Raw genomic sequence first — 15,767 nt, forward strand, 5'->3', positions numbered from 1 at the left:
CATACAAAAACTTGAAATTCTTGGAAAATAGAGAGGTATGACTGATTGTATTTTCTGGACAGTCTCTTAATATTTGTCCAGTAAAAACTTAATCTGAAGGAATCACTTTCCTAGGTCAGTAAGTATAGGGCAAAAACTTAATTTTTCTTTAATAATTGAGCTTCCAGATGGCAGATTTTCCCTTTAAACATCAGCTAACAGAACAGGAGACTGCCCGAAGAGAAGGTACAAAGGAGGGGCTGAAAGCATAAAAATCCCCAGGACATGCCCTGGGAGCCATGAGGGTTCTATCGGTTACAATCGTATCAGTATCTTTAATAGTTCTTTCTCCTAAAGGCAAAAAAAGGCAGGGCAGCAGCAAAGGGGATCCCTACTGATTCTAACTGATATCTGTTATACTCTCTACAGCAGTGGTTCTCAACTGAGTATGGGTATGGGGGCTACTATTCTGATGTACTGTGAGAAAGGAACCACGCACAACCCAAAAGCTTCTGCCCTGTCCAGGTGCCACAGTGAAAACCATGCCAGTCCATAGAAGTGCCCCATGGAAGTGTGTGCCAAAGCAAAGGGTCGCCACTGCTGGAGCCAACTCAATGTCCCCACAGTTCAAGACCCCAAAATTTAAAGCCTTTACAAAGTTTGGTCCAATACTGCAAACACTGTCCAGAAGGAAACAGAATTCACACAGTGGTTGACCCTCCCGCATGACAACACATTCAAATGTAGAGATAAAGCCACTTACTTTTTCAACAAAGGACATTTTTTCCATTTTTGTCAATTCAAGCGCTTTCTCCAGATCCTTGGAAGAATTCTGCAGAGCTTCTAAGGCGTCCTGCAAAGTGTCATTTTTGGATTGCAGCACTTGGGTCTTCTGCTCCAATTCCACCATCAGATTTTCCAGTTTTGTTCTTTGCTCCTCCCAAAGTTGCTGTTCTCCTTCCATCTGGGACAGTTTAGAGACCAGCTGCTCTTGGTCTTGAATATGATTTTTTAGTATCCTGATTTCTTCATCCTTTTTCTCTAGTTTCTGTTTGCCATCTTCTACTTCTTGAATGAGGCCATTCACAGAAGACTGCAAAAGCATGTAATTACTTTTGGCCTCATCAAGGCCCTGTAGCAGTTGAGCCTTCTCATGTTCAAGGGAATCTACCTGACTACTCAGGCTCTGTTCTTCCACCTTCCAGGTCTCCTGGTCATCACACAAGGCTGCTACTTCCTCACTTAGCTCTTTCAGTTGTGTTTGCAGTATCTCCACCACAACTTTAGATTCTTCTTTCATCTGTTCTTTTTCTTGCTCTTTTTCTTGCAGTAGATTTTCAAATGAAGAGTTTAATGTTTCTAATTCAGACACTCGACCTTGCTCTTTTTGTAATTCTTTTGTCAGATCTTCTTTTTCTGACCTTGTATTGACAAGATCTAACTCCAAAGCTCTCAGATTTTGGGCCATCTCCTCTATTTTTGCTTTCAGGGTCTCTACCTCTGCTTTGGACTTCTCAGCCTCAAGAATCACTTGCTCTTGGTTTTTTCCTGATACCTCTAGTTCTCTTTCAAGGTTCTCAACTGTATCCTTAAGCAAAGCTGCCTGATGCTCACTTTCCTTCAGTTTTTCTAAGATATGGAGCTGCTTCCTTTCATTAGTATCTAGGTGGACTTTCAGCTTTCCAATGTTATTTCTCAGCTGATGTACTTCCTGCACTGGGGAGTCCAGACTCTGTTCTTCCACCTTCCAGGTCTCCTGCTCATCACACAAGGCTGCTACTTCCTCACTTAGCTCTTTCAATTGTGTTTGCAGTATCTCCACCACAGCTTTAGATTCTTCTTTCATCTGTATTTTCTCTCGCTCCTTTTCTTCTAGTACATTTTTCAATGAAGAGAGTAACGTGTGTAATTCAGACACCTGACCTTGTTTTTCTTGTAGTTGTTTCACCAGATTTTCTTTTTCGGACCGTATGGTGACAAGGTCTAAATCTAAAGCTTTCAGGCTTTCAGTCATCAATTCTATTTGTGTTTTTAGGGTCTCCACCTCTGCCTTGGAATTCTCAGCATCAAGAATCACCAGCTCTTGGTTTTCTTCTGCCATATGCAATTCCCTTTCCAGGGTCTCAACTTTATCCTGAAGTGAGTCGTTCCTACGCTCGCTTTCTTTCAGTTTCTCTGAGACGTGGAGCTGCTTCTTTTCATCGGCCTCGATGCGGACCCTAAGTTTCTCAATGCCTTTTCTCAGCTGGTGCACTTCCTCCTGCGTTGAGCTCAGCCTCACCGCGACCTCGCCTTTCTCCATCAGTGCAGCCTCCAAGGCCTTGGCGACGGTCAGCTTTTCATGCTCCAATTCACTCAGTTTCGTTTGCAGGCTCTCGGATTCCCTTACGAGTGATTCTGTCTCTTTATTCAGTTGTCTGATTTGGTTTTCCAGCTCACTTCTTACCAAAGACAGTGCCTGAGAGTCCTTTTCCAAACTCTGCAGCTGCTCTTGGAGATGTAGACACTCATCTTGATGAGATTCGAGCTCTCGTATTTTCTCCTTCATCTTTTCAGACATCTGATCCAGCTCTTGATTTTCTTTTGACAAAGTATCTAATTCTCCACGAAGCTGGTCTCTCTCACTTGTGACCACCAAGAGTTCTTCCTCAAGACAGGTTATAAATTCCTGCTTATTTTCATTGTCTTTTTCTAAAAACAGCTTCTCTGTTTGAACTACCTCTAAGTTGGCTTCCGCAGAAAGGGCCTGATGCTCTGTGCTACCTCTCTCAGCTTTCATCCTCTGCAGCTCATTTTCCACACTGAGACATCTCTCTCTCCAGTTGTCGGTCACCTTGGCTACCTCATCTTCAATACCTTCATGTGACAATTTATCTGTGCCCATTTCTAAGTTAGAAGCGAGGCCTCCCGAACTTTCTACTCTCTGGTTATCACGAGAAAAGGATTCCAATTTTTCACTGAAATCTGATTTTTCTTTCTTAAGTTCCTCAACTAGTTTTTCCAATTCTATACATGCTTCAATCTTGGTAGTTAGTTGTACTTCCTGTAAATTGAGTTTTGAGTCTAACTCCTTGATTTCATTTAGCAAGCTTTCAACTTTTTGGTCACGTTCCTTTATGCCATGAAGTAATCTCAAATTCTCATTTGATGTCTCTTTTACCTGCAGTTGGAGATTCTGAATGGTTACCTGATTCTCTAGAAAATCCATAGGTACCGAAGCATCAGGACCGGAAAGTGACAATTCGGAAATGCATTCTGAACAGCCCTGGGTTGTGTCTTCCACTGGGGTCCCATGACTGGTTTCTGGGGACTGCTCCCTGGACCATTCTCCTATAAGTTTGATTGCACTCGTCTTAGTTATTTTCTCCATCTCTAGACTGAGGTCCTGCTGAACATCTTTTTCACAAATCTGATGAATCTCATGCTTTGGTGTCCTCTCTTTAGTTTCTGAAGTATATTCTTCTGATTCTCTTATGTCACAGCTATCGTTTCCACCCCGAATGGCCTGTAGTTGTGAGATATAATGAGAAGGCACTTTATTTTTCAAGAAGAATCAAAATAGAATAAATCGGCTGAATTATAGTATTATTTTTGAGAAACTGGCTACTTGCTTCTGCTAAACACATCTCTTCAAAGGGCATTCTTCCCACCAAATTCACCTCTCTCCGTCCAAATATTCAACACAATTAAACAAACATTCAGTAAGTGTTCTCTATGGGCAAGGTACTGGGTATTTATCATGAAGACAAACCCTTCAGGGTCAGTTACATGATCATCTAAATTGTGATGTAGTTACATTTCAAAATTTTTTCCTTGCTAGCAATATGCTAGGTAACCTAAATATGAAATTTTCTTTGGGATTATCAAATAAGAGGCTAACAAATTCCACATAAAATGGTCGGCTTCCATCTTCAGCATTTATGATATTCTTCGACAAGAGAAGGCAGTAGGGTTTCATAACCAGATTCCCAGCCCAAGGACTTAATCACAGATCCAGCACTTACTATATTCTTGGATAAATCACATGTTTGAACCTCACTTTCTCTTCTCTGTAAAACAGGGATCTGCTACTTTGACTACAACCGCTGTCACCTCTCACCTGCCCTCCCTACTTTAGAGAGGTAGGGGGAGGGAATTAAGTGAGACTCATTGTCTGTACGCCATTATTAGTTTAGCTGGTAGACTAGAAAAGAGAAAGTTATAAGTAACTGAACAATTTCATATTCTATAAGGAAAGAAATGTCTCTTTGAATGACTGATATCAAATCATAGATTTGATATCCAAATTTGTATCCAAGCAAATTGTCAGAAAAGTATTAGAAATACATAATAAACTCCAATATTTAGGTTCATGACTATAACTGTAATGTTAAAAACAGTCTGAAAAGGGCAAGAGAGGTTAAAATTCATATCACCTTACCATTCCTAAGTTCCAATTTGATATTTAATGTGCTTTATTAACTCACAAAGAGTGAAAACACACAGACGTCCTGAAGAACATGCTCTGACTCTGTAACATGATTTTCTCTAGGAGTCTTTAAAAAACATCTTTAGTAAAGTCCAATATAATAGTGTTTAAAGATAATCATGATAGAAATGTACTCCCCAAATAAAGTTGTCTCACTTTCCTAAAGTTCTGGTTTATTTTTTCAAAACTTTGTTATATTTTGTTCTTATGTCCTTGAACCCTAAAAATATTTTAGTTTAGATTTAATGTCGATGTCAATTCAACAAACATTGATTACGTGCCTACTAGGCACTCGATTAGAGAAATAGCATGTCAATCGCACATACTTACATCTTCTATGTCGGTGCCAAGCAGAGACCGAGAGCTTAAGTCCAGACCTTGAAGCTGGAGTCGTGCTACTTCGAGCTCAAGTGTAAGGTGTTCCGTGTGTTTCTTTTCTGCCGCCAACTTGGACTCCATCTCTGCTGTCACACTTGTCAGCTTCTGCTGCCACTGTTCATTTTCTGACAAATACTGCTTCCTGAGACAGTCAAGCTCTTCCCTTGAAGAACTTAGTAACCGTTCGAGTTCTTCAATTTCCTTATTTTTCGTAATCCCTTGACTTTCAATTTTCTCTTCTAGCTTCTTGAAGGACTGCAGGTACATCTGACAGACGGTCTCAAGTTCTTCAATGCTCCTCACCGGGGCAGAGGGGATTTCTTTCTCAGTCAGATTCTCCTCCTCCAGACTACTGCAAGAGACCTCCTCTACACTGGACTGGTTTGCCAAAACAGTCCTGTCTAAAGTATTCAAAAGGGATGTTTCTCCCATATGCTCTAAAAGATCTTTATAAAAAGAGGATTCTATTGCATTACCAGGGCTGTCAGTCACACCAGAGAGTGACAAGGACAGTAAATGCTTCTCCCCGGGTTCTGGCATCACCTCCTTTACCAAGTCGCCTTGAGAGTTTCTCAGACTCGTGGACAAGACTGAATTTTCAGCCTTTAATGTGTCGATGTAGGACTGTAGCTCTGACATCTTAGAGCTCATCTGACAGTGCTGATCATGTAAAATTTTGTGTTCACTCTGTAAAGATGAGAATTTCTCCTGTAATTCAGCAAAGTGCATGTGAACTTCTTTGTTTGACACTGTCAAGTGCTCATAGGAATTACTGTCATCCAAAGGATTTAAGGACACAGACGTCTGCTCATCTTGCTGTTCACCAAATTCACTTTCTGGCGTTTCTTTCACTAACTCACCTTGGAGAAGTCCATTTTCGTCATTTAATATTTTAACTTCATTTACTAGTTTCCCTACCTCTTCTGCCATTTTGCTAGTTGCTGTGACACATTCTGATCTTGAGTCGTTCAGCTCAGATATGAGTTCAAGCTTTTCCACCTGCAACGCCTCACACATCTTCTCTAACTCGTCCAGCTTGTTCATTGCCGTCTGTAGAGAGCACTGCAGGTGGGCATTGTCCTGCTGACTGGTTGACAACTCGTGAAGCACCGAAATATATTTTTCCTCTGGATCTATTTCAAAGTTTCCAAGGCCGCTAATATCTTGTGACTGAGTGCCTTGTTGCACATCTCCAGTTTCTAATTCTCCTCTAATTTGTAATTCGTGATGTAGGTACTCCTCCTTCTCACTCTCCTGAAGTTTTAATTCCATGTTTCTCACTTTAGTTTCTACTTGTGCCAGTTGCGCATTATAAGTGTCTAGAGAAGCATCTTTAACTTCAAGGTCCATCGGAAGTTGAACGTGACATGTATTTATCTTCCTCTCTGCTACTTTCACAGAGTCTTGAATTGGTTCCAATTCTAGATGCTGATGCTCATGTTTCGTCTTCATTAATTCCATCAGGTGCTCCTTCTCTTGTAATAAGGCATTAACTTCCTGTTGCATTTTACTTTGTTCTTCCTTTAAAGTCATGATTTCTTGCTTTAAACCGTCAGCCTCCCTCTCGGAATTGCTTTGGATATCTGTAATCTCAGATCTCAGGGCTTGCTGCACTGTCTCCAACTCTAGTATCAAACTCTGGTTTCTTTCTTCAGCTAATGCTAATTGCGATACAAATGCTTGGTGTTCCCTTGCAAATGTTTCCTTTAGCTGTCCCAGTTCATTTTTTCTATCTTCACAAACACTCGTGCATTCATTCAGCAAGCATTCTAATTTAGAGTTCTTTTCCTGCTCTGCTTTATATTTTTCACTAAGATCCCGAAATGCATTTCCTGTTTCTTCACATCTTTGGAGTAAAGTAAGTCTTTCTTGTTTGTACTGGTTAGATAGCTCTGAAATGCTTTTGTCTCTTTCATCTATACAGTTTGAAAAACTCTGAGTTTTTTGGAGCAGTTTCATCTTCTCTTGGGTTAAGGTTGCATTAATTTCCTTGAGAGTCCCATTCTCTTGGGTCAGCTCTTCAATGTCCTTTTTATCAAGAGAAATGATGGAACTCATTTCCTTTTTCTCCAAGCTCAGAGTTTCAGACAAAAGTTGTAGCTCCTTTAGAGATTCCTGAAGTAAATCATTGCTCTTTTTTAATTCTTGAATCTCTGCCTGCTCAGTTTCTAATTTTTCATTCAAAAGTTGCAACTCTCTTTCCTTGCTCTCCAAGGCAACTAAAGTTTCAACAACAACATTCTGATGAACAGAAGTGTCTTCTTGTAACTTACTAATTCGTTGACTTGTTTCAGCCACAAAACTTTGATGCATCTGTTCTGCTTTCATGAGATTTTCTTCAATTTCTCCTTTGATTTGCACCAATTCTTCACACTGCTTTTGCAGATCTGAGTTCATCTGCTTTTGAGACTCTAATGAAAATTCAAGAGAAATGACTCTGTTTTGTAACATGGATGAGCTTTTTGGACTTTGGTCTGTTTCTAAATGGCATTTGCTCCTTTCTGAAGGCACACTTTCTTGTTCTTCAGTTATATTTGCAAAGGAATTATTCACTGCAGACTGCTGTTCAAATGCCAAAAGACTTCTCTGATGAGACTCATTTGTCACCACAGAGGAATCTCTGGATTTTAGCAGATCCCTGAGGCTCTCAGATTCAGCATGCAAGTCTTGGTAACGCTGGTCTTTGTCCATTATTTCACTTGAGAGTAACTGAAGCTTATCTTCTAGATCTTCAACTTGCCCGGTAAGCTGAGAAATTTTCAAACACATATTTTCTATTTCCTTCTCATGTTTCTGATCTGAGAACTCGGCTTTCTGTTGTAGTTCTCCATAAGCTTGCTTCTGTGTCTCTGCCTCTGCAGTCTTGCTGTCTATCACGTTGTGAAGGTTCCTGATCTCGACGTTTAGATTTTCTCTTTCCATCTCCAATGTTCTTACCCTTTCATTGTATTCGTGACTTTTTATTTGTTGTGTCTTAAGACAGGTTTCCAAGTGATTAATTTTACTCTGCAAGCTTTCCTTTTCTGATTCCATCTGATTTAAAAGTTGTTCATTTTCACTTTTCCAGCGAGAAAACAGAGTTTTCTCTTCTTTCAATTCTTCATATTCTTTCTTCTTTAATTCCAAAGCACTCAATAAAGCTTCGGACTCTCTCTCTGTTTTGCTTAACTTTTCATTCAGCTGTTCAATGTGATGTTCCCTTTTCTTCAAAAGGTCTTGAGAACAATCTCGCTGCTTTTCCAGATCAGCCAAGGCAAGCTTCAGTTTCTCTAAAGTCAAGGAATTCTCTTGCTGATTTATTTTTTCTTGAAGATCTCTTAACATGGTTTCCTGAGAAGTATTCTTAGCTATTAAAAAAAAAAATTTTTTAAGTTGTCATGGTTTTAATAAATATTTACTCTACAAGAATTCTAAACTCTAAAAAAAAAAAATCCAAACAAACTAACAGCTTCTCAAGTCCTGTAAAAACTGGCATTATTGCCTGCATACCTCCTTGAAAGTAGATCACCTGATAATTATCTAAGCTTATATAAAGACAATGAGAAAATGGTCCTTTCAGGATGGCAGTACATTTGTTTGTCTTCTTTCTCAGCAGCTTAATAAAGTGTTGTTGTATAAAATACCAAGGGATTATTTTCCTAAGCACATGAAACTTTCTTTTATTCTTTTTCCTTGTATGTGTTTATGTATATGCATACTTTTGCCCTTTGGAAATACTTATTCAAGGAGAGAAAAGTGTGACAAGAGCAGCACTAAAATGGAAATATCTCAGGAATACTATGTAGTATTCCAGATTTCTCAGAAAAGTAAATAACTTCTTTGCCATTTTAGCCAAAAAATCCATAGGATCAGGCATAAGTACTAGAGTATAAAGTGCTACAGGGAATTATACTCAATATTTTGTAATAACTTATAAGGGGAAAAAATCTGAAAAAGGATATATGTGTGTGTGTGTGTGTGTGTGTGTGTGTATAAAAAACACAATCACTGTGCTGTACACCTGAAACTGACATGTAAATCAACTATACTTCAACTAATATATATATATATCTTAATAGTATATGGTGCTATATATCAGTAACTCTCGAGGCCTATGTGTGACTATCACTGAGAAGCAATATCCCCCCGCATCCCAGCCCCTCAGAGTGAGGGTGGTGCCTGTGAAGATGAGAATCATCAGGAAGACATCACAAACTCCATTACCACCTGTCCTCTGCCTAAAAACTCCCCTCTGCCCACCGGCCCCTCCTAGTTGAGAATAACCACACTGCTTTCATTCAACAATGATGGGAAGGCTTCCCAAGTATGTTGAGGAAGAATAAAAGTTGAGAATCTCAATAGTAGATGAAAAAGGTAGCATGTATTATAAACTCAGATGTAACTAGAAATCATTCCTATTTTTAGCCCCCTAATGTCAGGCTACATACTGAGAGTGGAAGGCTGGTGGAGACAGCACCACAGGGGATATCAATCCACTTTGCGTGTGAGGACCTCAAACAATGATACTGATGACCAACACTGAAAAACGCCCTAACCCTTTCTTTTCCTATAGTTTTCTTTCAAAAAAGCTGAAGATTGACATTTCTACCTCCTGCCATGGAAAAATTGAAAGCTGTCTTAGGGAGACTGGAATTTAAAAAGAAAACAGTCACAGAGAAGTGTGACACCCATTCCACAAGTCAAGTTAAAAGAAATCCAAGATGTGCAAATACCTCAGGGGAGAACATAAATGTAAGTAAAGACTCAAGGCACATATACGTAAATGTGAAACAAACGGTGGATTCATTCGGTGTATACAGCATCATTCTATGGCTATACAGAGAGTAAGGAAATAAAATCATTCAGTCAAGTAAGCCGTCCCAAAACAATGGTCACTAAGGGCTGGGAAAACATGCATTTAACATAGGATTTTCCATTATAAGGGAAATGGTGATGGGTAAGAAGATGCGCCGTCTGGATGTAACTAACAGACACACTTGAGACACAAAATAGCACTCTGGGGCGAGAGACAGCCCCGACAATTTACTTTTGTGTGGAAAATATTTACCCTTCTGGTTTCAAAGTGCTGAAAACCAGGCATCTGGGGACTCAGTGTGTTCCAATAAAAAAAAAAAAAGTCCAACTATCACTCTGGAAACGAAAAAGTGGAAAAGCAAAAACTTTTTCCACATCAACTGCAGGCATCTCTCTGGGAGAAGATATGGAAAAATTCAAAGAAGCTTCTAATGATATCCATCCTCCTTCGTGGGAACATTAGCCTAGAGAAAGAACTCAAAAACGCTACGTTTACTCACCCCTCATTTCTTCTGCAAAGTTCTGGCTCTGACTCAAACGCTGCTTGGCCTTCTTCAGTTCTTCCTCCAGGTGGCAGACTTCTCTGGCCTTTTGCTCAGACTGACTCTTAAGGAGGCTGTTTTCCCTCTTCATTTCCTAAAGCACAGGTTTAGTTAGTTATCACCCAAGCAGATGCTCAAGCAGCTTAGGACTTCTGCATTGGTGAGGGTCCCTAATGGGACTGTGTGTGTATCTCACTAGGGGAGGAATCACACTTTCCCTTTGAGCAATGAAGTTCCATAGTTTTACTTCAATAAAATGATTTTATAAATAGAAGTCAAAAGCACAAAACCCAAAACGGATGATAATCTTTTTACTTCAAGAAATATATTTTTTGAACTTTCTGTATGTCCCTATGGTTGTGAAAGTGTTCGTTCATAAAGGAAAATCCTATTTACAAGCTCCCCAAAGACACAAATGCTCCAAGTTCCCATCACACCTGAATGACCAAATATATCTTTGCAAAGTTCTGAGGTGCTATCGAACCAAAAATTTCACTTGACAAATTTTGATGTTTCATTGTAAAACCATCTTAAGGTTCACTGTTATGGGAATGTCTTTATGAGTAAAATTACCTTTAATAAATGTTTACTAAGAAAGTCTGCAATGTAAAGATGTTGGAATGGGCATTATGAAAGATGCAGCTACAAACTAAGAGAGTCTCTGCCCCCAGGACCAGGTACCCGCCAGTGGGGGAAGATGTAACACCAATCACTTAATACACACCAAGATGCACTACATCCTCAAGAGAGATGAAGTGTGCTATGGGAAATCAGAGGGCTGGAGCATGGAAGAATTAATTCTAGGTGGAGGAATCTGAGATTTCACAGTGAAAACAGGTCCTTTGGGTACCTGATTAAATGAAGGACCCATGCATCGATGTGCCATAGAGTAGCAGAGACACATATGCAGCCCCATTCTATTTTCTAGGGAGACCTGTCTATTTTTCTGAGTCTTAAAATGAAGCAATATTTGCATGCCGAATAAAAATGCTTCTTATTAACCACATGACTTGCATAATAAATATTATAAATCCTCTATCCATATTCCTCAACCTGCTGTTCAACCTTCAATGATATTACAGCTCAGCTGATAAGTATTTCAACCTATATTATATGCCACCCTCTGGACCACTGGGAATTGGCATATATCATTACAAACTGACAGAATCAAGCAACTCCCATCCTTGGTGGGGGCGGTGGGATTCATAAGCCTGACTTTAAAACACACACACACACACACACACACACACACACACACACACTTAAAAAATATCCCTCTGAAAAGCTGAAAAGTAGGGGAAATTTTTGAATCTTAAAGAAACAATTAAGACCCATCCTCCAAAACTCTACTGCACTGTTGGAAAACAGATGGCCCTGGCAATTCAGTGCTGGAAGCCTGCCTTCAATTATCAGTCTGGTTACTACCAGCAGATGGGTACCAACATAGCAAAGCCAAATTCAAGAAGAGGGAGAATCTGGCTGGTAGAAAGCACTTGAAAACTTGCTGGCAGCTGCTGTATTCATGTATATATGTTCATTTCATCATCAAAATAAGACAGAGTCCGTTACAGTTATATTTCTGTCTCCTTTGTCCTGATCCTGCCTCCTTTCCATGAGCTCAACTGACAAGCTATCAAATTAAGAGATCAACCAGAACTAAAAGCCCGCTCCAACTCGTCTCAAGACTGACGTTCATACCAGCCATTGTGAAATTCTGCAAAGAATGATCACTAAAGTGCAATGATGTTACTGACTTATACTAGCATCATTCAGCTAGAGAATCTATAATCGCTTGTTTGCTCTTCAGGCTCCAAATAATCACCACTCAAATGAGATCACAGATGTGAAAGGAAAAATACCTGAACGCACTTTAACAAGGGTAATGGAGCATTATCAGTAGTGTTTCCTCCTAAAATTTAACAGCAGCTAGATGTGTGTGATCAATGCTAAGATCAGCTAAATGAGCTCAACATAAGAGAGTAACTAGAATGTAACCATCTGAATTGACTTAGCATTTTTATTTTGCAACTTATATTTTTTACCCTAAAAAAAATCATCAAGTCAAATGGCACCTACATCTAGAGGCGTGACAAGAAAGCTGACCAGACACTGTATACAAAGCTGGGTGCATCCCAGTAGGAGGAAGGAAGGTGAAAAGGAGGAGAAGAGGTGGGGAGGGACCCCAGGAGGGAGGGTGCAACTTATGCTTATGTGTCTGTTCATCTCTATCCATCTCTGTGTATAACTGGAGACATTTAAATGAATACTAAGCTCAATAAAAAGATTAACATGTCTTTGTCTATTCTGGCAGTAGTTCCATAAATACTTGTTTCAAATGAAGAAATGTTCAGCCAATCCTGGGACCCAGCAGGCTTATCATGCTATGGCTATGGCCAACCCAAGAATTTTAAAAAGCCAGAATTTAGAAAATGAACACCTGAAAATGGAGCTGTAGGCTGCCACCCATCAGCAATTAGTTTTCTGCACAGCTTACAGCCACTTAAGACTTGACTGGGTAGCTCATTGCCAACGATGCGTTAAGCATACAAGGATATATTCTCCTAGGCATCTCTTGCAACCTCATGTGATTTGCAGAGTTGGGCACTAGTCTGGAAAAACACAACAAAAAACCCTATAACCACAAGCCAGCCTTAGAGCTTAGCGAGCAATTCCACCCACATCAACTTTAGTTTAGGAGCAGCCAGGGAAGCATCATTTCCTAGGACCAGACAAAACAAATTTCAGTTACTGTGTGGCATTTCGTGATCCCATCCATGAATGAAGCTTAATACGTCCCCTGCTAGGCGAAGTCTATATGGTGAACCAGGGATGGATGCAAAGGATGTGTTTTTCCCCTTCTACCTCATCATTCTTGCCTGCCAGACCAGGCCCCTTAGGGGGACCCCGTTGTAATACAGGTCCCCACGCTCGGGAAGGTCCCCAAGCAAGTGTTCCCTCATCTTGGCTGTCAAATGATGGTATATGATTGCCTAACCCCAATGCTGTGGGGTTGGCGCTGGATGCTGGATGAGCAGCTTATCTAAACCTTCCGTTCACTTTGATACTAAATGCTAGCTTTACCCTTGACTGGGCCATGAAATCACATTTCCACTACTGATAATTTCTCACTGTGAGCAGCATATTAGTTTGCTAAACATGGACAAGGAAAATTTCAGTACAACTGTCATTTTTTCGGCATCCAAAACCTATAAACGTGCTAAACTTGTTTGTACTTATAATTAGATACAGAAAGATACCCAGTGCGATAAGACTAGAATAGGCTGTAATTTTATATGTGAAAAATCTCAAATGCCCTTTCCTTTGCCCATCCTTTCTGTGCCTATGGGTGACAGCAAACAGTGGTAGCATCAAAAAGTTAACAACAGTTGTGAAGACCATAGAGCCCTTATGTGCTGGGCACGGGTCTAAACATTTGACATACAATATTTAAGTTAATCATTAATGCAGCTCTGAAAAGGGAGGGTTAGTATTAGTCCCCATATGCAGATGAGGAAAGTCAGACTCAGAAATGGTAATCATTGTCCCAAGGTCACACAGCAGGGAGGTGGCAGAAAAGTGATGCAATTTCAGATCTCGCTCACTTTAAAGCCACCAAAATTTTACCTCGAAGTTATACCACCAGTCTAACTGGGTAAATTGCTTTTCTGATTCCAATACCAATTCAAACTGCAAGAGCCAGCTAAACCCTTTGAAATCTTGATATCATCCTCAAAAGAAGGCACACACACAGAAATGTACGTTAAAGACAAATGCTAAATGAATTCCCTGGCCCTGAGCTACGCACCACGAATGACTGCCCTCACTGGACACAGAAATCAATGAAATATTAAGTGCAACATGACGGGCATTTAGCTAGAGTTCATGGTGGACAGCTGCACAGGTGACAAACCAGGCCCTGCAGGGATGCATGAGTCTTCAGAAACACCTGCAAGAAATGTCCAGCCCACTACGGAGGCTTGGCCAAGCAAACCGTTTGCAAAGTGTTTGGACCCTCTTAACCAGTCGATCGATTTTACAAAATGTTTCCACCAGGCAGCCAGTGGAGTCGCGGGAGAGTTCCTGGCTGAAAGGGAAGCTCACAGAGGGAAGAGTTCGGTGCCAGTCTGCCTATGGAAATGTTAGCAGAAGCATCTGTTGGTTGGTCCCCACTGGCCAAAAGGCGAACATTTGTTTTGCTGAAACAAACGCTTTCATTTAAAAACGTTTGCTGACGAAACCATCATCTGATATGAAGTTTTCTTCCACTTGAGTTTCTGGGGCTGTGGCCTCCTCTCTCCAGCAGTATTACCCCTCTGAGGCCATAGCTGCTTTAACAACCTCTTCTTTGCTACTGACGGACGTTCTGATTTTATAACCATAACACACCCTTTGAAGCTGAGGGGATAAATATATTTAGACTTGCCTCACCTGGATAAACCACTTCTTTACAGAGAACTTAACAAACAAACAAACAAACAAAAAAAGCGTACAATCTAAAAAGTAATTGCAAAATAGTTAAAAGATTAGTGAAAACAAATTCTTTCCTGCGACATTTGATGGAAAAGAAACCTCTACTGTTCTGCTGTGCTTTTTCATAAAATAACAATGCAGATTTATGACTCTATTCATATTGTTTCAGTCTATTAACTGTCCCTAAATGGTTCTTAATTAAGCCCTTTAAAATAAACTCCAAGCAACTAAATATATTCAGAGAGAAGCAAATAAAGTAAGTAAGAGGACCTCCCTGGTGGCGCAGTGGTTAAGAATCCGCCTGCCAATGCAGGGGACATGGGTTCGAGCCCTGGTCCAGGAAGATCCCACATGCTGCGGAGCAACCAAGCCCATGTGCCACAACTACTGAGCTTGCACTCTAGAGCCCATGGGCCACAACTACTGAGCCCGTGTGCCACAACTACTGAAGCCTGTGTGCCTAGAGCCCATGCTCCGCAACAAGAGAAGCCACCACAATGAGAAGCCCGAGCAACACGATGAAGAGTAGCCCCTGCTCGCCACAACTAGAGAAAACCCATGCGCAGCAACGAAGACCCAACACAGCCAAAAATAAATAAATAAATAAATAAAGTAAGTAAGTACAGATAAAATCCTATCGGTAGAAGCAACATCAGGGTACGCCTTGTAATCCGTGCCATTGGGAAACCTCATCCACCATTTTGTATCGTTACCATGACTCTCCAAAGACACCATCACGGGAATTCACTGGTGGTCCAGTGGTTAAGACTCTGCGCTTCCACTGCAGGAGGCGCGGGTTCGATCCCTGGTGGGGGAACTAAGATCCCGTATACCATGCGGCGTGGCCAAAGAAAAAAAAAAAAAACCCAGCAAAGACACCATCTCCCATGCCTGCGCACACTCAACATGAAAGTAAATGTTGACTGCTGAAGCCAGAGTAATACAATTTACAGTTACTTGATGCTTTTATAACAATATTAAATCTAGAAACTCTTTATCTGTAAAAAAATTTTATATTTAAGTCTATCACTTTGCACAAGGTTTTTAATATTTGATGACTCAAAAGCCAACCCTTGGAAAAGGGATTTAAATTATACCTCCCATCACCAGTTTTGTTTCTTTCCATTTAGAAAATC

The 15,767-nt window shown here is 40.4% G+C and overlaps 1 protein-coding gene across 3 annotated transcripts in view; it reads right to left on the bottom strand.

The window, feature by feature from the left end:
• The window catches only part of CENPF (centromere protein F), a 59,869-nt gene that overhangs the window by 15,985 nt on the left and 28,117 nt on the right, over positions 1-15,767 (bottom strand). For all 3 annotated transcript variants that reach the window (XM_036827121.1, XM_036827130.1, XM_036827138.1), the window contains exons 11-13: positions 10,120-10,255; positions 4,778-8,172; positions 743-3,484 (exon numbers count right to left, since the gene is read on the bottom strand). In XM_036827121.1, coding sequence (XP_036683016.1) covers positions 743-3,484; positions 4,778-8,172; positions 10,120-10,255 — 6,273 coding nt within the window. The remainder of the gene's footprint in view (positions 1-742; positions 3,485-4,777; positions 8,173-10,119; positions 10,256-15,767) is intronic.

This window comes from Balaenoptera musculus, chromosome 1, assembly GCF_009873245.2.
Source record: "Balaenoptera musculus isolate JJ_BM4_2016_0621 chromosome 1, mBalMus1.pri.v3, whole genome shotgun sequence".
Classification (NCBI taxonomy): Eukaryota; Metazoa; Chordata; class Mammalia; order Artiodactyla; family Balaenopteridae; genus Balaenoptera; species Balaenoptera musculus.